General features: G+C 38.9%; 1 protein-coding gene across 4 annotated transcripts in view; it reads right to left on the bottom strand.

The window, feature by feature from the left end:
• The window catches only part of ATG7 (autophagy related 7), a 241,679-nt gene that overhangs the window by 161,341 nt on the left and 55,043 nt on the right, over positions 1 to 25,295 (bottom strand). For all 4 annotated transcript variants that reach the window (XM_074198552.1, XM_074198553.1, XM_074198549.1 and 1 more), the window contains exons 14-17: positions 21,561 to 21,761; positions 20,750 to 20,865; positions 18,824 to 18,899; positions 2,443 to 2,523 (exon numbers count right to left, since the gene is read on the bottom strand). In XM_074198552.1, the coding sequence (XP_074054653.1) occupies positions 2,443 to 2,523; positions 18,824 to 18,899; positions 20,750 to 20,865; positions 21,561 to 21,761 (474 nt within the window). The remainder of the gene's footprint in view (positions 1 to 2,442; positions 2,524 to 18,823; positions 18,900 to 20,749; positions 20,866 to 21,560; positions 21,762 to 25,295) is intronic.

A 25,295-nucleotide genomic window follows, 5' to 3' on the forward strand; every position in this document is an offset into this window, starting at 1 on the left:
AAGATGAGGTAAACTTCTGACACCTGAGCCAAACCATTTCATTAATACGATTACATTCTTTTGTAACCCATTAGCTCAGCCATTCAAAGAAAGCAAGATGTGTTCCTCTGGAAGGAGCTAATCCAAAAGCCTATATTTCTACAGAGGAAAATGCACGTAGACCACAATGGAGTCCTAAACGAAGAGAGCATAAGCTAATTTGAAGAAGCTATTGAAAATCAAAAAGGAAAATAAAGACATAATACATATATGCTTGTATCAATATTCATAACTATGTTCTTGGTGGTAGCTAAGAAGTAATTACCCAACATTCGGGGAATGGCTAAAAAAACTAAGGCTTAAGAATATAATGGAATATTATTCAGTAAGGCATGATGAATATGAACATGACAATGAGGGAAATCAGATATGAACAGATAAAGAGCAAAATCAAGACAATGTACAATTCTGAATTAAGTGAAAACCAACAAAGGTCCAGAGAAAGACTACTGAACTCTCCCCCATTTCCCCCTATAGAGAGGTGCTGCCCACTGAATACGCTGTCCTGTGTGGTCACTAGATGTTTTGGGTTGATTGTTTTTCTTTGTCACAAGAGAAAGTTCAACCTGCAGCAGGATTGGGATGACTATGATTTAAAGCCCCAAAACAGAAATGAGATTTTTTTTTTCAGGGAAGCTGTTAAGACCCAGCTCCACTACCCAGGACCATCCCTGCTCTCCCAGCTGCCATCTTACGTCAGGGCCCGGGCTCAGTCCTCGGCCTTGAAGTCTCTCCTCATTCTAACCTGTCGTCTCTCCTGCCAAGGGGATTCCCCTTCATGTCTGCGCCTCTAGTGGCTCCCAAGGACCTCTGGGATCAAGTCTTCTGGGTCAAACTGAAGCCACGTTTACAGGGGCCTTTCACCAAGCCCATCGCCTCACAGGTGCCTAATAAATACTCGCTGCCCCCCTCCCCCAGCATTCCAGTCACTTGCTGCCTCCCTCTCCAATCTTCTGGCACTTTCCACCCCTCAGAACACTCTCAAAACCATCTCCTCCTCTGACTTAGCACTGGCCATCTCTCTTTGTCACCCTGGATTCCTTCAAGACTTGGCTCAAATTCAACTTTCTTCAGGAAAGGGGTCTTTGCCCATCCCCTGAACTGCTAGTGTTGCACCCTCTATTTGAATGGCCCTCCTTATTTTTGTGCTGTCTTCCCCACTAGGAGAACATGGGTCCTTAAAGGAAGGCCAGATGGTATTGCCTTCCTTGTACCCACAGGACTCAGCACAATGAATTTGGCACATAGGAAGAAGCTAACAAATGTTTGTTGACTGCCTCAAATTTTAAATATACATCATCCAAGTTACATAGAACAAAGGAATCAAGCACAGGAAATTGGGGAGAAGAGGGGGGAGGAATCCTATTGTGAAGGCCTTGACCTCAAAGCTGAATCTAGGTCAGTGTTGTGTTTGTCACATTAGAAATTAAAGGACACACTTCCCCTCAAACTTCATCTGAAGGGAGACTCTCTGGCTGTAGAGCCTAAGAATCTGGCAAAGAAGAGTCAAGATTAAAGATGGGAATTGCCTTTGAAACCCAACCCTCCCCCTCAAAAACACCTAGAAACCAGGGGTGGGGGGGCAGGGCCAACAATTCCCACATCATAATAGGAAAACAGACATAGCACAGTTTCACACACAGCTTGAGTGTGAAGATCTGGACCCCCCAAAGGATCACAGGTCAAAAAAGACCCTGGTGCTAGACCTTCGAGTTAGAAGGACTGAAAAAGTACCCAAAAGGAAATCATGGATGGTGTATGGACATAGGCAAAAATAAAATAGACAGTATCTTAAAGACTATTTATTTTTAAAACTTGCTACAACTAATGGTCTAAAAATATATGAGACAGTTTCCATTACCATGGACAACATCCCAGCTCTATTTTTAGAACCTTTTTGGAAAGATCAAAGCTGAAAGGCCTTTTTATTGGCGGTCTCCCAGGACCCTAATCTTTGTTTACTTTTCATTTACTACACAAAGACCACTGGGGGATGGGGCTCAGCCTGGGTACCCCATCCCTTAGGTAATGTACAGGACAGACCTGGGGAGGCGGGGACCAAGGAGAAAAAAGGCAGACTGGAGAAGCTGAAGCTGTGAACAAAACTTTGGGGCTCCAATAACTGATATAGATCTGAAGTAGGAAATTCAGCCTTTTGTTCAGACACCATAAACCAAGTCTTCATAGGCTGGTTCCTTTTTTGGCAAGAATAATGTGGGCCAAAGAGCTTAAGTGGATGGAAAAAGAAAAGCTCCTGAGCCTCGGTGTTTCCAGTTACCTCTCCATTCAAAGCCCCTGAAAGTCTGGCTTCCCATCTCTTGTAACATTTATGGGGATCCAGAAGTCAAGGACAAGCCACCAAAGTAGTAAATGAAGCAGGCCAACAGGCGCAGGGCGACTTACTTTAGTGGAACAAGCAGTACACTTGTCAAAGGCCAGGCTGACAGGAAGCACGTGATCAAACCTTGAGAGAAACCCTCGGATCTGAAAACAAAACAGGAAAAATTCCCATGAGACTTCAATGAACAGAGCCCCCCAATCCCAGCTTCACGTCCATCCACAGCGGGGAGTGGGCCGGATAGGGCAGTCTGGCCCCCCATTATTCCCTTGGAAACAAATGGAAATCCAGAGCATTTCCCTGCGATCCCTCTAGGGCCTACAGCTTCAGGACCTGGAGAGTTTTCTCTCATTAAATTCATCTGTATGTATTTGACTTAATGTAAGGCAGATAGAGCCAAGTGTTGAATTGCAAGCTGCTCCTAATAAGAAGGGGAGCAGCACCACCTGGAGTATAAAACTCTTGACTGCAGTTGATTTAAGGGAAAAAAGTTTGATGAAGAGAAAGCCAAGATAAATAAGTTTCAAAATCTAATAATTAAAAAAAAAAGTTATTTAGCCAGTGGCGTCAAACTCAAATAGCAATGAGGTTCACTAAACCATACATAAAGGATCCCTGTGGGCAGCATACTAATTTATTTTCACACTGGGAAAAATAATTAGCTCTTGTCAATTATAGTTTAAACTTCGTTCTTTTTTAAAAAAAAATTATTATTTAAGGCAATGAGGTTAAGTGACTTAACCAAGATCACAGTTAGGTAATCACTAAGTGTCCTAACTCCAGGGCCAGGGTTCTATCCACTGCACCAACTAGCTGCCCCTATAATGACTTATTTTAAAGTGTTTTAAAATGGAATAATTATCTACTTAATTATATTATTACTCTTCTAATATTTTCCCCAATTACATTTTAATCTGGTTTGAGTCACACTCTGACCCATTGGCTGAGTATACAACACTTCTGATTTGGATCACTGACTATCTCTTAAAAAGTCAATTAATATTTCCAACTGTCGAGTGCTGATCCATTCCAGGAACCACACATGAGAAAGTATCCTTCATGGGGGATAGGGGAGGTTAGGACAGGGGAATATCAATTTGGAGTGTTGCATATAGTATCAAAAAATTTTATTAATTGATAAGCTTTGTTGAACCTCCCCCCCCTTTTGTTTTTATAAGAATGGATCTCTTGGAAGAGCTGAAGGAGGGATAAAATGGAAAATGTAGGTGATATAAAAACAAGATATATCAATAGAATTGTATTTTTAAAAATATAATAAGAGAACTTCAAAAACATATTAAACTTTTCAAAAAAGGAAAAACAAACAACAGAAAGTGCTAATGGAACAGCACCTGCCTCACTTCTGAGTCTGGCTAATTATACATAGGCATTTCCCAAACTGTCGAATAAAGGGATTGGACTGAGTGATAAGAGATCAACAAGTCCAGTTCTTTCATTTTACAATCTAGTCTAGCAGATAGGTGGTATACTGAATAAAACTCTGAACCCTGGAGACAAGAAGACCTGACAGATTCAACCTCACTTCCTAGATGTATGAAGCTGGGTTAAAGTCATTTTCGTTTCAACCCTAGTTTCCTAATCTGTAAAATGAGGATAATAAGTATGTTATGAGGATAAAATATTTATAAAATGCTTTATAGATTTAAAGTATTATATAATTGCTAACTATTATTAAGAGAATTCAAAAGTCCTATGAGTAGGTTTATAGCAAATTCAAACCTCTATTGCTAGTGGTGAGTTCTTTATTGGAAGGAAGTGATTATCACAATATTTTAATCTCTGGCACTACACAACAGGACCTACAATTAAGCTGAAGTAGAAAGATGGAGTCTGACCAATGATTAATTGGAAACAATGGTCATGAATCTTGGGAAATGAGGTGGCCTTTCAGTTTCACATGCCTTAACACCACACTGCCCGTTTCCCAACGCCAGGTCCAAAGCCTCAGTGACTGCCAGAGAAAGACAGAGCAGAAAACATTATGTTCAGGACCTCAGTGCCTCGGAATATAGCCAGGAGGACTGTTTGCACAAGGGCCACAATCACTTAAAAAAACAAAACAGAGATGTGAGATCTCACTCAAGGCAGTGGGGCCTGGGCATGGGGCATGTCTGCCTCCTCTTGGCAGAGGGGCTGGGTGGGCTGCAGATGCAGAGGGAAATATTCATTCTGGGCTTAGCTGGAGCCAATAAGCGGCTCAGTTTTGAAATCTATTTCTTTTTTTTTTTTTTTTAAGATTTTTCAAGGCAATGGGGTTAAGTGGCTTGCCCAAGGCCACACAGCTAGGTAATTATTAAGTGTCTGAGACCGGATTTGAACCCAGGTACTCCTGACTCCAGTGCCGGTGCTCTATCCACTGCGCCACCTAGCCGCCCAAAATCTATTTCTTTAAAAGAAAGGTTGTAAGGGTTTTTTTAGCAGTCAAAGGGAAGGGGTAGAGACAGCAATATTTTACAAAAGGAACAATAAAACACTTATTTGAAAATAAAATTTAAATTTAAAAAGCACAAGAGCTCCATATATGATACCAAAGAGAGTTTAATATATAACAATCCAAACGGCCCACAGAAATATTAATCTTATGACAGGACTTGGCAACTAGAGACATAAAAGAATGTTGGAAATGAAAGATTAGTTAAAATCCCCCATACCTCAATTAAGAGTCTTAATAGTCTTTTTCATTTACTTTCAGTAAGTTTTGTCTTCTTTATCAAAGCTTGCCATATTTTATTTTAATTAAAAAGTCTAATCTCCAAAAGCTCATCTCTTTTTATATGTACACAGATCAATACTGAGATGCCTCTGCTAAAACAGTTTATGTTGGAGCACAGAAGGAGGGAGAAGGAAGGAAGAATAAGAGAAGAAAAGAGAGGGGAAGGGATGGGGAAATAAGATGGGGGAGTATAGAGGGAAGAGATGAAATAGGGAGAGAAAAGAGGGAGGGAGAGAGAGAGAGGAAAATAAAAATAAAAGTAATGGGGAAAAATTAGTTGAAGAAGAGAAGGGAAAGAAAGAAAAAGCAGGAAACAAGGGAGGGGAAGAGAGGGAAAGGAAAAAAGAGGGGGAGAGGGGGGAAAGAAGGAAAGGGAGGAAGGGAAAAGGGTAAAAGATATGAAGGAAAATGAGGAAAAGAGATGGAGGGAAGGAGAAAAGAAGAGAAAAGAGAGAGAAGAGAATATTCTGGTTAGGCAGTTTCTGCTACACACAATCATGTGCACAAATCTGATGACCCTAGAGACTGGTTTTACTAGGAAGAGGTGATTAGAGATAGCTAGGTGGCGAAGTGGATAGAGTACTGGTCCTAGAGTCAGGAGGACCTGAGTTCAAATTTGACCTCAAACACTTCATAAATACCTAGCTGTGTGGCCTTGGGCAAATCACTTAACCCCATTTGCCTTGCAAAAATAAAAAAAAAGTAAGAGGTGGATTGAAATTCAAAAGAACAGAGTTTAACAACTGCAAGGACATCTATATTTATAAAGTTGAGAAAAGAAAATTTGATTCCAACATAAGGTAAATTAAACAGAAAAGCTCCTCAGATGAATGACCTTTTTTTCTGTCTCAGTTAACCAGGTAAAATAAAATTTCAAACCAAAAGAGAAAAAAAATGCACTTCTAGAACTAAATACCCAGAAAGTTCTTGTCTACAGTCCCACAACTCAAATTTTCCTCTTATTTATACCTGTGCCCCCCCAACTCCTTCCCATCTTAAAATCTACAACTCACAGCCAGAAAACAGAGAAAGATGGAACAGGTAGGAGCTCCCAAACACATCTTTTAGCCCTTCTTTAGCCCTCTGGCATGCCCATAGGCAACAGGGGTTCTTGTACTCCTGGATTTCTGAACTGAGTTGTAGCATCAGCCCCTTGGGCAGAACAAGGAACCACCTGTTAGAATTAGATTTTTAAATTCAAAAAATAAAACACAGATGGACTGGAATGAGGCATTCATCTTTTAGACATGGCCAATGCTGGGATTTGTTTGGCTCAACTGTATTAGTTAACAAGGATTTTGTTTTTCTTTTGTTTTCTGTTTTCCTCAATGGAGAAGAGTATAGAGAAAGAAAAACTGATTTTGCTAATAAAATTAAAAAAAAATACAAAGTACTACATTGGAAACATATTATTGAAATAAAGGTCTTTTTCCCTCCTTCAAGGTCACAGACTCCCTGAAATCTATTAAGAACCTGTGGTGTACAGAATTTTACTAGATTCTCAAGACCTTTAGAGATGCCTCCCAAGCCAATGCACACTTATAACTTTTCTTGGGAAAGAAAGCCAAAGGCGGGTTCCAATAATACTGCCATAACTGATTCCATCAGAATATTAAACCTCACACATCACTCAATGCACAGTTAACCTGTTCCTAGGTACCTGCTTCTTGTTTTACCTAATGTGTATTTCACAAAATCAATTAATAGCATAGGAAAACATTTCTAGTCTTGACCAGCTATCCTGGGTTCTCAGCCCTTGCTATTTTCTATCTGTTGGTTCCCATCAATCACTGCCCAAGATGGAGCTGGTGTCATTATCAATTCTCCTTTGTGACTCACCCTTTGATAATCTTTCTTCAAACAGGTGGTGGGAGTTTCCCTCCCACCTCCACTTTACAACCCTAAACTTGGCCTGCTATTGCAGAAGATTTTTCCCTTTTCCCACTCCCAATCTAGGTATTTTAAAACCTAGCTAAACACAATAGAACTCTAAAGGAAGGGAGCTAGTGTTTCCCCTTATTGAGATGAGTGCATTGAGGATCCACCATGTGACTCATGTATTAACTGTCTCTATGCCTCAGGTTTCTAACCTCCAAAGTAGAAATGATGAGTACTAAGTCATAATAAATAAATCAGGTAAACCATAAAAATTAAGAATATTAGAGATATTCAATGTCTTTCAGTATAATGTTCTAGTATTACAATGGCTAAGCTTGGTTCTAGAGAAGAGCTAAGAAAATGTTCCTCTTTCCCTTCTTTTTGGTACACTGCTTTTGCCAAGACACACTGTATTGCCTAGTGCTTTATACTTGGGATGGCTTGAATAAAGGAAAGAGAAGGGATATATTTGTAAATGAATGAGGTTAAAACAAAAGGTAAAATAAGTGTTTTTTAGGCTTCTCAGAATGGATATAGAGAGATAGCCTAGACAAGAGGAAGACCTGAGTTTAAATCCTGTCTCTGATGTAGATTGGCCCTAAAATTTTAAGTGGCGAAACAGATGTTGATCTGTATTGGTAGAGGGAGTCATCTTGCCCCAATGAATTTGTGTATCTAAATAGCAACACAAAAAAGTAGTTCATAATAGTGAACAAGGTTAGAGTTTACATGTTAGTTATCCAAAAAATAAAATGGACATAAATGAAAAAATAAAATGTCTTTCAGACTTGCTCTCTTTTAATCTTGTGTATACCCAGGGTGTTTTTCCCTGTCTCTGATTGGGCTTATGAAGAGTACACAGGCAATTAGGTATAAATCCAAATGATTCCCTAAAAAAACAAAAACATCTATGGGGGAGAGGGGAAAGAGAAGAGAAGAGAAGAGGGTTTGGGTATTTTTTAACCCTCTAAAACAAATCTTAGTGCTCTATCCACAAAGATTTGCATGGTCTTATTTGTGTGGTCCTACTGAGTAGGACACCCATATTCTAAGCCAGTCATTTTCTTCTAAATCAACTTGAATAAGTAGCCAGGGCATATTGGGCAGACTTGGCACTGAAGATAATGTGAGCAAGCACAAGGAATCTAATAATGAGAATAATGGTATTGATATGGTACCTACTGTGGGCCAGCTACTGTGCCAAGCACTTTATGAATATTATCTCATTTGCTGCTGGCTCACCACAACTCTGGGAAGTAGGTACTATTATCACCCTCATTTTACATTGAAGGAAATAGAGGTCAAGTGACTTGCCCAAGGTCACACAGCTAATAATGTCTGAAACTAGATTTGAACACAGGTCTTTTGGACTCCAGACCCTGTGCTCTACACATTATGCCATTATGGAAATCCAGAGCCCCCTCAAAATATTTTTTTTAAAAAATCCATTTATCTCCTCCAACTCCCCTATGCCAACTTCTCCCTGCCCTTGTGCCTCCTTACTTCTTATCCTCAATATAGGAATAAGTAAAAAAAGAAAGTGGTAAGTAGACAACTCATTATGAGGAGAGGTCACTGGAATGTGCAAAGGCCACCTCTTCCAAGGCCCAGAGAAGTGAAGGGAATTGCCTTACATCCCACAATGCTTTAATGGCAGAGTCATGACTAGGATTCGGGGTTCTGTCTGTTAAGTCCTACATGGAGACAAATATTATCTTGGACCAGTTCAAAGTCCATTTCCTTTCTGAATTTATCCCCCCAAAAGGTCATTTGATCAAGTACTGGGGATACAAAAACTAAAGTGAACTAGTCAAAAGCTCTTAAGAAGTTTACACTCAACAGAGGTTGTCATCATGTTCATGAAGGTGGATTTACAGCCTATGGGCACAATAAATGCACAATAATTTGGGGAGGGAGGGCACAAAAAGCTGGAGAGAAATTCCAAAAAGGCTTCATGTAGAAGGTATGCCCTGATATGAGTCTGGAAGGAAATAAGGATTCAAACTGATCCAAATGAAATAAAAAAGGCCATTTCAGGCCCAGGGGTCAGTCACTGCAAAGACCCAGAAATGAGAGATGGAACATGATCTGAAAAGAACAGTGGGCCAGTTTGGTTGGGACAAAGATTGTATAAAGGGGAGTAGAGTATAATAAGGGGAGAAAAGAAGCACAGTCTCTGGTACATTGTAGGTACATTAATTGATATTTATCAACTGACTGACTGAAGAGTAAGTTGTAAAGGGCTTTCAATTCCAAACAGAGGCATTTATGTTCAATCCAAGAGGTGATTAGGGACCCCTGAAGTTTAATGAATTAGAAGGACGTGGTCAGTCCTGTACTTCAGGGAAATCCCTTTGGTGGCTAGATGGAAGATGTACTGGAGTAAGGACTAACGAAGAGTCTATTCTGAGAATCCAGACAAGGGGGAATGAGGCCTGAACTAAGGTTGGATGGAACAGATGTCACGGAGGAACAAACCACAAGATCTAACCATTGAAGGGATGAAGGAGTTTGAAGGAGAGTTAAAGATGACATTGAGGTGGTAAAAGGAGGGATCTGAAAGAATGATGATATTACTGACAGAAACATGGAAGTCTGGAAAAAGGGAAAAGTTTAGGAGAAAAAGACAAGTTCTCTTTTGGATGTGTTGAGTTTGAGGTGTCTATGAAACCCATAATTTGAAATGTCCAATGGGCAGCCATTGACAAGGAGCTGGAGCCCTGGAGAGACTGGGGTTGGATAGGAAGATGTCCTACTGTTCTGCACAGACCACGGAAATAAAAAAAAAAATTCATCAAAGGAACTGATTTAGATAAAGAACCAACAAAGGAGACTAGAAGGGAAAGGCAAGATAGGATGAACCAAAGGAAGCCACAACAACCCAAAGATTTGTACCTCTTCTCCTTGATACCTATAGCTCTATGTCCCAGCAGGATAGTCTAGGGCAGTGGTATCAAAGTCAAATAGAAACTAATTCCTGGGGCAGCATACTGACTTAGAAAACTACAAATGAACATTATCTATGTTGTACTGAATTTTCATTTAATTTGTTAAACATTTCCCCATGACATTTTAATTTGGTTTCAGCTCAGGTGGGGAGTTTGACACTTTGTAGAGTTGAACAAATGCTAGACTTGGGAGTCAGAATACCCAGTCTTGAGCTTCAGAGTCAGAACTCACAGGACATAGGAGAAGGGCAATTCACTTCAGGTGAGCCTCAGTTTCCAGAAAACTCATTTCTACCTATCTTGTGGGAAGGGTACAGAGAGCAGAAAAGAAAGCAAAAGAAAAAGAGAAAAGGGAGAGGAAGGAAAGGGCAGCTAAAGAACAGAAATACCAGTGCCTAAGCAAATTTCCATTATCTTTTTTATAAATCAACCAATAAATAAAAACAAAAAATGAAAAAAGAGAAAATATAATCAAGGATAGAAAAATCCTTCTACTTTTAAACCTATTAGGCAGTATTTATACATATGACAGAAATAAGCAGTTTGAGATCAATTAGATTGCTATGGTGTGATCTTCTGGCAATCTAAAATCTGACAAAGAAAAATAGTTTCCTAAGCAGGTATATACCATATAAACATCATGATGATGAGGGTGATGATGATGGTGATATTTGTCCTTCATTCTAGAAGACCATGACATCAGTGGAGGTGATGCCATGAAAAGCATGGGGAGGGTGAGGGAGAGCTGTGCTAAGTCATCAGTCTCACTTTCTCCTCCAAAGTCATCTGCCTTCAGTGTCCAGATAAGAATCAGGACAACTGGAGATGGCCCTGGATGCGAGATAATCAGGGTTAAGTGGCCTGCCCAAGGTCACACAGTAAGTGGCAAGTGTCTGAGGCCAGATTTGAATCTTGTCCTCCTTACTCCAAAGTCAGTGCTCTATTCACTGAGCCACCAAGCTACTACACACACACACACACACACACACACACACACACACACACACACACAAAACCCTACATACCTACCTCTATAATCTAGTGACTTAAGTTTACACCAGCTTCTTGCAGGTTTGGCAATGTTTTTATGGTCTAGAGTTCACATAACTACAAACCAACCCCTAATGTAAGATAAATCTTGACTGAAGAGAAACGTTTTGATGAAGTTTAAGGCCAAAATGGAAAAGTTTGCTATTGCACAATTGCTAACCACAGGACTCCCTCTTTCATAAAACAGCTTCAGTTAGCATCACTGTCCCACCTTTCCTCGAAGTACTAAATCACTAAGGGGTAGAAAAACCAGAGTCCAGTTGGCTTTGGGCCTCACATATCATCCTAGGAAAAGTTATGAGAATTATGAGTTATGAGTCAGCCCTTGATTTATTCTTTGGCAATCTTTCAATTAGTTCTATCCCCAACAAACTCCCTGCTCACCTACATTCTGAATTTCAGTTTAGTTTTCCAACTTTCTTTTCTTATGAGAATAAGTGGGATCCGACATTTTGGTCAGGACTGTTTCACCAGCAAATCGCACTAAGTTCTTAGACTCTTGCAATATATCAGTTTCTTTAACTGGAAAAGTCAGGCAAAAATCTTTCAGGGAAACTTATGATGGATAGATGAAAGCCCCACCTTCTTGTTCCCTCTTATCCCTTTGGCCACTAAGGGTGACAGAAGGGGACTCAGGAAGAAAAGTGTCCCTGTCCTTCTTGTAGCCTGGCCAATCTATAAGAACCCTTCATCCAGGTTTGTGGCCTCTCCAATTTCTTCTCCTGGGTTCCTCTAATGAATTTTGCCAGGACCCTAAGAGCCTTGGAATATTTCAGGAGGTAACCATCTTCTTTCCTAAGTGAATACAAGAATAACCAAAAGTTCCTGGCTCCTGGACTTTTAGCTGGAAAGAGCCTTAAAGATCACCTCGCCCTGGGGAAACAGGCCCTCTATCAGAGAGCTAGTGAGAGCATGGGTGGACATGGCATGGATTGTGCTCTCTGATTCAGTGATTCCAATGCTGTCTACTATGAGTCAACCTCAGCTTTGGTTTCCTCATCTGTAAAGTGGAGATAATGATAGTGCCTACTTCACAGAGTTGTTACAAGGTCCAAATGAGCTCATAAATGTAAAGTGTTTTGCAAGGTCTAAAGCATGATAGAAATGTTTGCTGCCATTATTCAGACAGAAAGGTTATTTAAAAGAGGGTGGGCAGGGTGGGAGGTGGGAAGGAGTATCTGGGCAGAAACATTTATCTGTGAAACTGAAACATTGGAAACAATCGATGTTCAGTGATTAGAGAATGGTCAGAAAAAATTATACTTTATTAATTTAAAAGAAAGCCATTGCTTTATAAGAAATACAAAACAAGAACTATGCAAAGAAATAGGGTGATACAAAACAAGGTTGGAAGGGTAAGAAATACAAATAGATTATAACCATACATATAAATATAAGAAAAGCAGCAGCACTATAGAGATATACAAATGGATTGAAAAAAGGATATAGAATAAATTAGCATTGTTAATTTCTTGCTAAAATGGAAATACTTTTCTCTAATCAAAATGTAAATAGTTCAGATTTAAAAGGCTTTATTTAGTAAAGTACTCTACATTTTTATTTTTGTAGGTTGTTTTTAAGTGTATAATTAAAATTTTTTTAAACACTTGTGAAGAATCTTCTAAATTATAATCAAAGACATTAAATGCCTACCATGTGCCAGGCCCTCTACTAAGCATTGAAGATACAAAGACAAATAAAAGTCACTTTCTCAGAGTCCATGAAAAATCCATCCTAGTCCTGCTGAAAGATTCCCCAGGTCCTGGCACTTTTTTCTTGTTTTCAGAATCTAGACTGATCATCAGTTCTTTCTCTGCCTAGTTTTCCAAGAATGACCTAAGCCTTTGAACTAAATCCACTGAATGGAAGAGCAGAATGGGACCTCAGAGCTCATCTCATTCTCATATTTTACTGCCTAAGAAACTGAGGAGCAGAAAGTTTAAATGCCTTGTCTGAGATCACTAGTTACAGCTAGAACTTAGTAACTTTTTTATAGTGGCTTCATCTCTCAATACCCCTAGTGAATGAGTAAGAAAAAGTACTTTCTGTCTAGCTCCGGACCTATTTTTAATTCACATTGAACAGACAAACTCTCTGGCTTAAGTATCCTACTATACCTCTCTTAAAAAATCATTTTTGTCATAAAATTAATAATACTAACAGAAGTGAACAAAATGAGGAATAAAAAACATTTATAAATAAAAGCAAACTACTCCAAAAAGAAAATATAAGCTTTAATAATATATCTCATTTACTCTATGATGTTTTCTAGTGTCATTTCTGGGTTTTGAAAAGATTCTATTGCTTTTTTTTATGTAGTTTTCTTTGGCATAGTTTTTCATTTTAATATAGTTTTATATTGAAAAAATCCAGTATTCATGATGTTTTTTTCTGATTCTGCTCTCTTCTTTCTGCATCACTTCATATGACACTTTTCAAATTTCAGTCATTATTTTTCATGTGCAACAGATTCACAGGATTTAGAAATGGGATGGACTTTAGCAATCACTTCTCTAATTTTTAATAATATTTCATTGCAATATCCCAATAATATATATTTCAGCCAACCATTTCCCAACTGGTAAAAAGATAGGCCATTTATAAAACAAATCCACTATGAATACTGTTGAATACATAGATCTTTTTCCCTTCTTAATAATATTAGAAGATATTATTACTAGGTTGAGGAGATAGTTCTGGTTATGGGACCACTGGGTCAAAGGGACTAAGTTTTGTAATTCATTGCATATTGCCAGAGCCCTCCAGAAAGATTGCATCAATTTACTACATCACCAACAGTGTAATAGTATGCCTGTTTCTTCAGAGTCTACCATAATTGAAAATTAGTTTTTTTATCTACCTCTACTAAATTTACGAATGTCAGGTGGTATTTCAAAGTTGCTTTAATGTGTATTTCTCTAATTATGAGAATTTGACCAATTTTTCAAATGCTTAACAATTTTCATTTCTTCAAGAATTGTCTGTTCATATCTTTTATAAACATTTATCCATGGAGAAATGAACATTTTTTTTTTGTTGTAAATTTGTATCACAGAATCATGGATCTAGAGCTGGAAGGGATCCAATAGGTCATCTGGCCCAACTCCCTCATTTTATGGATCAGGAAACTGAAGGCCAAGGAAGGTAAGTGATCTGTCCAAGTTCACACAGATCGAGTTAAATTCAAAGCTCAGGTTGATTCCATTTTCAGTTCTCTCTTGCTGGGAACATGCCTTACTTATTCCTTAAAGGTTGTAGCTACCAAAGCTTTATCCTAATGTGCACCGTTTTCTTTCTCCTCAAGTGTCTGTTGATAGCACCATCTCCCCAGTGACCAAGGATCAAAATCTTTGATTCTTCCTTTTCTTTCTATCCCCACATCTAATTTATTGCTGAATATTATCACTCTTTCTTTGGCAACAACTCTAGAAGCTATTCCTTTCTTTCCACTCCACTTCATTCTATTATGCTTGTTCAGGTCTTTCAGACTCCTCTCAGAGATAACTGGGAGAGACTCCAGATTCAGTGGCCTCTCCTTCAAGTCACACTGAAGATCTTCCAATAGCTGACAAAGGAACAAGGGCAGATATCTGCACCTTAACTTCCTGTGCATGGGCACCCAGAGCAATTCATCATCAGGCATTCTAATATTTCATGGCTGTGAGATACAATTTCTCACCAAAGTAATAAAAGGCATGTTCTGGTCTCCTAGAATCCAGTCATGCCCCAGGAGCCAGAATAAGACAACATTTTGGAAATAAGAACTTTCAGTTTATAGGGATCAGCATACAGTGTTTCACTGCTACAATGTTCAGTTGTCCTGAAGAAAGGATTACATAAAAAAGTAATTTCTCCTGTGCCTAAATGAAGACTCTAACCCATCCATTAAATGAAGCAAACATTAAACACCTTGTTTTGACTTCATTGCTTTATTACTCAAAAAAAGTGGGTTTTTAAAAATTTATGTCATTCTATTTGGTACCTAAATCACATTTGACTAACCACAGATGAGCCAATTTCTGTTTGTTCTAAGTCCCAGAGGCAGCACACTACTGCAGGAAAAATAAGGAACTAGAATCTCACGTCCTGGGTGTCTTGCTTTGTAGCTGGATGATCCTGAACAAGTAGCTTCACTTCCATGAATGAACCTCAATTTCTTTGTCTATAAAATGGGCATAACAATCCTTGCTCTAACTACCTCCAAAGGGATATTGTGAGGATGAAAGAGATCTTTGAAGATATTGAAGTAATCATAAAGCACTACATAAATGTAAAGTATTGGTAATCACATGGAAGAAGCATTGCCTAGAGAAACTAAGAAACTTTGACCAAATTACACAATGAGCCATCAGGGCCCTTGTGACATTCAATTCAAGAAGATCATATTGATAAAACATCCCATCCTGCAGAACACAATCAAAAGTTTTTTTTAAAGAAAAAGACAAATGAAGCCCAAGAACTAAAGCTGTTTACACTGTCACCATGGTCATATTGTACATAAAGCACATGAAAAGATAACAAGTACCCCTCCAACAGGAAATCATTTGTCCCAAAGACTCCAAGAAAATAGAAATAAAATGTAGAGCTTGGATCAAAATATTGCAACACAGCTCAGTGTTATTGTGGAAATGATGTTCTTCTAATCACAACTATTGCATAAACTGATGAACTCTACTTAAAAAAAATTCCAAGACACAAAAACCTGATTAATTTATAAGGTTCTTTATAGACTTTCCTTTTAGAGCCTGGCTAAAAATAAAAGCTTAAATCTTTCAATAACATAAGCAAGCAATTACACAAGTGCTACAGCCCTATCCATATATGGCTGCTTGTCTTCAGTCTCTGAAAAGGCCAAATGAAGTGATGACCAACAACCAAAATAATCCTTCTAACACAAAAAACGGAGAAGCAAGGACTAGTGGGAAGTACAAGAATGTCAAATTGCTAGGAGATTCAATAGGACAAACACTGAGCATGATGAGTTGACAGAATACTTCAAAAATCAAGAGTTTTGAATTTTGATATGACATCTGCTATAACGAGATTTTCTGCCTTCTGGCCTAGGCAGTGAGAAAACTGCAATTATAGTAATTTGACATAAAAGACAGAAAGAAGGAAACTAGAATTGGGCTGTGATTGAAAATTTAATTAAGGCCATTTGCAGTCAGAACCAGCAAAGTGAAAAGGAGGGCACATCTCTCAAGGTCACCAGTGAGGGGAATTAATGAATATCAAAATGGGCAAGGTGGTTTGAAATAAGATCTGGGAGTAGAGGTCAGTGCCTTATCTGCTCACCTATAAATGTGCATTACACTATCTATTTTGTCCTTCTTGAAATACAGACAGAAGAAATTTGATAGGATTAATATATTACGGTCACACAGGCAGTGTGGCATACATAAAACAAGACTTGTCTGGGAGTCGGCTGACCTGACTTCTGGTCCAGGCTCTGCCACTAACTCCATGAATAACCCTGGGTAAGTCACTTCCTCTCTTTAATCTTATGGTCTCTGAAAAAGGAGGGCTACAAAATTGAAAAATATCTGAAATTTCCACTCATCCTACCTCATCCTTTCAATCTGGTAAACATAATAAAATAAAGAAATAGTCAATGCTAGAGAGGTTGCAGAAAGTCAAGTATATTAAATGTTGTCATTGATGGAACCATGAACTGAATCCAACCTTTCTGGGAAAAGATTTAGAATCAGTTGAGAAAAATTCCTAAACTTTAACCTAGCAATTGCCCTATAGGATATGTATCCCAAGGAAGCCAGAGACAAAAGAAAACTCCCACACATATCAAACATTCACAGTAGTATTTTTTTGTGACAGCAAAAAGTTATCAACAAGATGAGTACTCATGAAATGGGAAAAGACTTAAACTGTGATAGATGAATGCAACAAGATGCTAGAGCTCTGATACAAACTGAAAATGAAAAGAATTTTCAGAAACATGGTAAGATAGGTATGAACTGTTAAAGAACAATGTAATCAAAGCTAGAACAATATGCACAATGGCTAAATAAAGAAAATAAAAAATAAAAAGAGCATAGGGTACATGCTCTGAGGTGGAACAGGTCAAATGGTATTGCTTATTATAGCAACTACTCACAAATGAATTCAGAAGAAATGCAATGGGTGGCAGCAAGGTTTCACAGTGGCTAAAGCAGGAGGACTGGAGTTCAAATGTGAGCTTGATACCTACTAGCTGTGTAACCCTGGGCAAGTCACTCAACTCCAATTGCCTCACCAAAAAACCCCAAAGAAACAAAGAAAAACAGAATAAATGCAATGACTAATATTGAACCCTTAGGAAGTAAAAGCAGGAAAACAATATATATACAATAATGTAAATGGAAAGAACAGTCCAAAAACAGTCCAATCCAAATCAAAACCGAATTCTGTAAAATGATGATGATCAAGTTTAGTCTCAATGAAGAGATAAAAGAAGGTACCTTCCCTGACTTCTCTGCAGAGCTAGGGGTATGGGTATGTATTATTACTTATAATGACAATTTTTTCCCACTCTATTGATTAGTTTTGCTAAACTTGTATTTTCCCTTTTTTTATTTTTTAATCTCTTGGACAGAAAGTGATAACATTAGAAAAGATTTGTATTAAAAATATATCAGGGGAGGGGTGGCTAGGTGGCGCAGTGGAAAGAGCACCAATCCTGGAGTCAGGAGGACATAAATTCTAATCTGATCTCAGATACTTAATTACTTAACTGTGACTTTGGGCAAGTTACTTAATCCTAATGCCTTGCAAAAACCAAAACAAAAAAAATCAATAAAATTTTATTTTTAAAAATGTTGAATCCAAATGTCAGATGATTATGAATTTTGATGTGGCAGACATAGACAACCACAAATATACTGCTCAGTTTTGCTTGATTCTTTTCCTTTACAACAAAGTCAGGTTTGGGAGAGGTGGGGAAAGTTCATCTAGGAAAAGAATTGAGATGTAAAAAAACAAAATATCAATAAAATTTTAAAGATTAAAATTGGGAGTTAGTCTTTTTTTAAAAAAAGATCTCTTCCAACAATAAAATTAAATGACTTTTTTCTTGATGATTTCTCCAAACAGCTGATGGACAAAGTCATCCTTTTATGAAAGCAATTATTTTGACCATATTGTAAATTAAGCTATACATGAAAGAAAAATGATTCACAAAAATCAAGAAAAAATGTGTTCTTTAAACATCTTTGAAATCAAAGCAAAAAGGGCAAAGAGAGGGGCAGCTAGGTGGCACAGTGGATAAAGCACTGGCCCTGGAGTCAGGAGTACCTGGGATCAAATCCGATCTCAGACACTTAATAATTACCTAGCTGTGTGGCCTTGGGCAAGCCACTTAACCCCATTTGCCTTGCAAAAAAAAAAAAAACAACTTAAAAAAAGAGGGCAAGAGAAAAAGATGATACAACTTCCAACTGAATTTTCCTGGTTCTCTGTCTTGCCCTGGAAATGGCTCTGCTTACAAGGCTTTTCAGACACACTCTAGACTTCTCGGTGTTTATACTTTCCTGCAAGGTTAGGTTCTGCTCAGAATCGTTTTATACTTGATAAGTGAGTCAATATGATAAACATTTCAAGTCATCTAAGTGATTTTCTTTGATAATTCCCTTGAATTCTTCCTCCAGAGTAACATCCAAGCAGGTCAGATCCCCTGCCCCTAGAGGTCCAGAGCAGTTCCCCACTCCCACACTCAAGGGACAATAGTGGTCATAGGGTTTGGGCTAGGCCCAAGTGAATAGCTGGAAATGATCCAAATTGCCTTTTCCTTGCATTACTGGGCTCGGGTCCAAAGTTTTTTTATTTCATTTCCAAATCACTAACCTGATGAGGCACGAGCCCAAGTGAAGTGGGAGGCTCGTTCATGCGGTCATCACTGCTACTAGCAACAGCATAGCCCCTGAGAAAGGAAAGAATCAGAGCCACTCATCAGTAACTGTTTATACTTAACAGATGTGAGGATGATCCAGGAGGCGAGCCATGTGACTTTGGAAGGGTGACCATGATGTCCTTTTTATGCAACAGAAAAGAATTAATTTCTCCCAAGTCAAATGACCTTGTCTTAAGCATAATCTTTTTAAAACACAACATTCTTCTCAAGGGGACCCCAAAGAAAAGTCTACTGCCGAGAGGACTTTTAATTCTTCATTTCATACACTGATAATATAAACATTCCCCAAGGAAAAAAGAAATAGATTTGTGAACACCAAGCAGGCAGAACCTCTAAATCACTCCTTCCTGAATAATAATGGCATATGGCCTATGCCAGGAAAGAAATGTATCAAAGGACCTCCATGTCACCCATGACCAAGATAGAAAACATCATCTGGAGATGCTCAGATTAATGAATACGGGGATCAGCTAACAGTGTTCTCTCAAATCAAAACACTCTCAATCAAGAAGTTGTCACAAATTTAGCTTAAGCCAAGGAATAAGTGATTTTGGAAAAAAGGCTGAGACAGAAAAGCTGCTCCCTGACCTGAACCCCTGCCCAACCAATAACTTTTGTACTCCTTCTGAATTCTGCATGTCAGTGTTTAATGAGAATTATACATAATCCATTATTTTTAGCTGTCTGAAAAAACTCTGAACCACACCTCAAACATAGGACACTTGTTGATTTTCATTGCAGGTTTCAGAAGAATTGGAGGAAAGCCTTTGGAGATTGGTTTTTCCCGGTTTGCATTAACTATAATCTATGTCCCAAGTATAAGTGTTGACTCAAATGCAATTTGGCTTGCCTAACTGATCTTGCCCATGTGTCAAGAAAGTTTTTAAGGAGAGTTAAAAGAAATGACATTAATAATATTATCTTATTGCTTTTTTAAATGAAGTAATCTTCCTGTTTTTATTTTACTGTTTCTAAGTCTTAAAATGAGGTTTTTCTCTGCATTCAGGCAGATTTTCTCTGACAAATCACAGATGGCCTAACCAAATCCCACTTAGACTTGATACTGTCTTGGACAATTAAATACACAACAAAGATTCCCAAGCAGAGGCTAAAGAAGTCCAGGATTGGGGGTCAGAGGGGGAGGGAAAGGGATGGTGTTCACCAGGGCAGGGAACACAGAGTTACACTAAGAAAATCCATTAAAGATCAAATATACCTTGAGGAATCTATTAATGTCTTTCATATATGTGTGTGTGTGTCTGCAGACAAATCTATATATGTATCATCTATTATCATTTTTCCAAAGTCAATATTACTATAATACAAGTTCATTTAAAAAAAAATAAATTATTACTGAATACAAACTAGCTCTTTGCCATCATGTATTTTCTCAATCAACAGACACAAATAGTACCATTTCTACCACTGGAGGTCTCCAAAATATTCTGATATTAAAATAGTGTTACAGTATTTGGAAAGTTTGGGAATATAGCCTCTATATCTTTGGCAGGCAGCTTACTGGTACAGGCCGTAAGCAAATATGAATCACAAACAGCCCAGCTATTCCTTCTTTAACCCTCAGGTTTGATTTGAGCTTGATATGAACACTGGAGGTGCTTAATATGAATAGTATTTACATAATGTTATTATCAGCCCCAGGCTTTCCTAAGTAAGCTCTTCTCTCAGGACAGGAGTTGAGTCAAATTTTTCTGGAATAGAATGTAAGGACTGAGAAAACCTTTAGAAAAGTCAAGCTTTCTTGACTCTTTCAAGTCTTTCAAGCCTCTTCCTCTAGGCTAAGGAGAAACTATTGATTGAATCCTCCACAAAACCTTCATAAACTAAAAATGCTCACTTACCCTTCTGGATGCTGTAGGACAGAAACCATCAACTCCACTGCCAGAGATCCCGCGATCATGGCCAACCCTGGCCGGCTAACGGTGCACTGCTGGTCTAAGGTCCGATCTCTGGTTGACTATCAACAAATATCCAAGTTTGTTACATGCTACATACCACCAAAAGACTGAGACAACCAAAATAAGGAGACCTCCTCAAATATCACTGACATTTATTTATAAGGCAGAATATACAGAGATTTTTGAAGGACCTTCACTTGCAAACTCCTAGCACTCCACTGGGTCAGGTGTTATCATCCTCATTTTGTAAGTGAGGAAACCATAGCAGATAAAGATATTTGCCCAGGGTCATGCAGCTGCTAGTCAACAGGAGAGTTGGGATTTAGAATGCAGGGCTTCCATCCCTCAGATAAATGCTCTATCATTATACCACATGCAAAAGATAATGCTCCTAAAGCTTCTGGGTCATGTTTCATTAAGATGGCTTATATGTGTGTGTGAAACTGGTTAATATAGTCTACTTGTATGTGTCTATGCTGCCTCTGCAAACATATAGTGGGATAATACCACCCAGAAATAATTTTTTGTAAAAGGTGGATTGTTAGGCCTGAAGCCAGGAAGAGCTGAGTTCAAATCTAACTTCAGACATTCCTAGCTGTGTGAGCCAGGATATGTCACTTAACCTCCCTGGAGACTTGAATGAGCAACTAAATAACACTACAACAAATGCTATTATAGATGAGAACATTGCATTCCCCTACCCCAGAGAGCTGGTCACATGAAATGGGTCACAGAGGAAAAGGTCTCTACTTACATCCCCTGGGGCCACAACATCATTGCAGAAGTAGCAGCCAAGTTTATAGCCAGGGATATTGGAAAAAAGGGATGATCCTAGGTCAGCAGATGTAGTGACCTGGCTGGAATGGGGGTCCCCAGCTTCATGTTGTTTGGGCTTCTTCAGTCCATGTCTCATGACCACAAATGTGTCAAATCCCAAGGCAGCATTGATGACCAACTAAAGAGGGGAAAAAAAACCAAAATACCATATTTGATTTTAGAGGCTCACAGAATCAAGTACTTAGCCTAGTTCAGTGCTCTCAGCAAAGGTGAGGGAGCTCCAATTAATCCATCTCTGGAATACATATACTTCTCCTGTGCAGCTCAGGTCCTCAGCATCATTATCTGAACTACTGCCATTGCCTTCTGATGGGTCTGCCTGCCTCCTGGCTCTTCCTAGTCCAACCCCTCCTCCACCCAGCCATATATGTGAATCTCCTCAAACTAGCCCTTTCCTCAATAAGCTCCAGGGGTTCCTAATTGCCTTCAGCACCAACTATAAAATACTTTGTTTGGTTTTTAAAGTTCCTGACCACCCAGCCCCTTCTCACTGTTCCTCACAAACCAGGGTCTCGGCTTCTCCTCTGACACTGGCTTTCTCCCATTTGCTCTCATCTTCACCTGAGAGTGCCTCTCTTCCCTCCAACTCAGTCAAGCAACCACCTTCCCCAGGAGGCTTTTTCCCTTCTAATGATATCTTCTACCTCTGCCCTGTGGATCTTGCATCACTCATCGACGCACATGCTGTCTCCCTCACTGGAATGTAGGCCTTGGAAGAACAAGGTTTGTTTTCTATTTTTCTTTTCAATCCCTAATCCAACCCAGTGTCTAGCAAAAGATAATCCCTTAATAAATGTTTTTAGGTTGATTGGGAGGCATTGGAAAAAGACTTGTGATTTCATTTGTCTACACAGGTGAGGAAGCCCCTCGACCAGGGAAGATCAGAAACCTCTCCTCAAGGCAGAGCCCCGAGAGCTTAAGGAACATTGCCAGGGTCACAAAACCAGAAGCAGGATGTGCACACTCACCTGGATTAAGGCAAGAGTAAGCTGCTTCAGTTTCATTATCTGCAAAACACCTACTTCTAGAGTTGTTGTGAGGATCAAGAGATGATATGTGATTGATGGATAGAAGATAATTAAAATTACATGCTGAATGAATGAATGCATTTAAGCTGATGCAAATACAGAGAAAATCTAGAGAGACTTAAAAAAGGAAATCATATCTGAATATTTAGAGTTTTAAAATGCCATATGATCTGTCATAATTAATCAATTTTGTCTTATTTTATAGATATGTGCATGAAGCAACAATCGAGGCCTACAAAGGAATTCTCTTGTTTACATAATACAAGGAAGCCTTTTTCACTTATAATTTCAATAGTCCATTTAGTCTCAATATATTCAAATATTCTTTGAGTTAGAAAGAAGACTTCCTGATGACCAAGTCTAGCCTCCTGGATCTCAAAAACATCACAGGGAGTCCTACACCATAAACTAAGTGGTGACTTCCTAGTAAAGTCCTCTCATTACACAGTTCTTTTGTTTGCCTCCTCATACTGCAAAGAATAAATATTCCCTCACTTGCCTTCCATTTGGAGCTGCCAGTAAGTGTTTTCTTTGTATTTCTACAGAAGGGTTGTGTTAGAGGGCAAGGCCTACATCTGGATCACCTTGTATAATGTCAAGTACAGCAATGCTAAGAGAAGTGTTGAACCACTGTTTTATACAGTATCATGAGAATCCATTGTGCTCCTTCAGCCATCTACTCTCCTACCTTTGAAGTTTTCCAATTCTCTGAAAGCCCCTTAGCAATGAAAAAGGAACACAGATAGGCTTGGGGCAGGAGCAAGAACAACTCATTTACTTAGCTCAAAGTCACAAAATGTTTTGTTTTTTATAGTAAGTAGCAAAAATAAATGGTGCAGATAGGAAAAAGGCTCTAACGTGTATAGAAATGAAGAATCTGAATCCATAGTCAGGGGGATGAGTGAGGACAAGCCAAGACTCAACTGGAAAAATAAGTGCGTTGTAAAATGGAGGAATCAGCCAATCAATGAATCCGTTTCCACTGAGCACATGTGTGAAAAGTGCTCTGGACAATAGTAAAAAGATTAAATCCAAATGAGTCCCTGCCCTCAAGATGTCTGCAATACAGTCACACACACACACACACACACACACACACACACACACACGCACACACACGTATGTATGTATATCTAGACAAAGGTGTCAAACACCCCAAGAGCATGTGTCAGATAAGGGGTACCACCCAGACAAGAGCTACTGACCTTCATTCAGAGGAGGCAGAGCCAACTCTGCTAGGCTGTCTGGAAGGGGTTAGCATCATAAAGGTGAGAGGCCCTAAAGGCTAGTTAAGGGTTGGAGGGATAAGGAGCAAAGTGGAGGACATTTCTGGAATGGGCAACAGTGTGAGAAGGAGGAAGGAGCCAGAAATAAGCAAGCCTGTTCAGAGGGAAACTGAGGGGGGGCCTGGCTAGAGTGAGAGGGGATTATGCTGGAGAGAATAAAGAGAAATGGGAGTCAGAAAGAAGGCTGAAGAGAAAGCTGGGGTCAAATCCTGGTGGATCCTGAAGACCAGACTGAAGAGTCTGACTGATCACAGAGGCAGGAGGGACACATTGAAAGAAACCCTGAGCTCCTGGGCCAACCCTGATCCTTGTTGGATCACTACATTAACTAGAAGAGCAGGTTTTTCAAAGGATTAAGATAAGGAGGATGTCAAGGTGACTGAACAATTTGTGGGCTGAGGGGTATTAGGGTTGGCCCAGATGGCTGTTTGTTTTGAAGAGAACAGTTCTTCCTAGAAGAGGCTAAGCTTACCCATTTTACATGGCAGCATGAGAAGAAAGTTACTGACAGGGAAAGCCCATAACCTAGTTAAAACAAATACTCCACTATCATCTTTCAAATCTTTTTTGACCTGCAATATATTAGCCTTGGAGCAATAATAGTGAATCTGTATTCCTGCCCACAAAGCAATGATGGAAGAACTTATTTTACCACCCCCTCCACAGGCGTCAATTTGCACGTGAGAAAATTTTCTGAAGCAGAAGCAATGATGTAGGCTAATTTCCATTTGGATGATTAGATTTTAACATAAAATTAGCATCTTGATTTTACTATTACTGAAACAAGTGACAAAATCTTGGTCATTAAGAATGTCTCCCTTACACTAGTCCTGTGACAGTCATAATAAAGAGCTAAGCACAAGAGACCTTTGATGGAATCCCAAGACACAGAACTGGAGACACTGGCTCCAGAACAGCAGCCACCATGACAAAAGGAATGAAATAATGTGGTATCCAGACTATTGACTCCAAGTCTATGGAAGAAACCAAGAAAAGCTCAGAATGTGCTTTTCTAGGATATGGTGGTCCTACCTGGGGCCAAAGGAAGTGAAGTGAGCAGAGAGATAAGATGGAGTGGATCATAAGAGGCCAAAATCTTTAAAAGAGCTCTGTCTTCCCAACTGCTGCACATTCATCTGCCTCCTTATTCTGTTGTCCTTGTAATACTATTTCTACATTTACAACTCAACTAATTTCAGGGATAGAGGAAATGTCATTACTTATTTTTAAAAGCTGCAGAATTTCAAAATTCTTCTTGAATTCTTCCAAAAATGAAATACTGCACAAGATTTAATGAGTGAATTAAACTAAACTATATCAGCTCTGCAAGTTCTGCAC

This window comes from Macrotis lagotis, chromosome 8, assembly GCF_037893015.1.
Source record: "Macrotis lagotis isolate mMagLag1 chromosome 8, bilby.v1.9.chrom.fasta, whole genome shotgun sequence".
Lineage (NCBI taxonomy): Eukaryota > Metazoa > Chordata > Mammalia > Peramelemorphia > Peramelidae > Macrotis > Macrotis lagotis.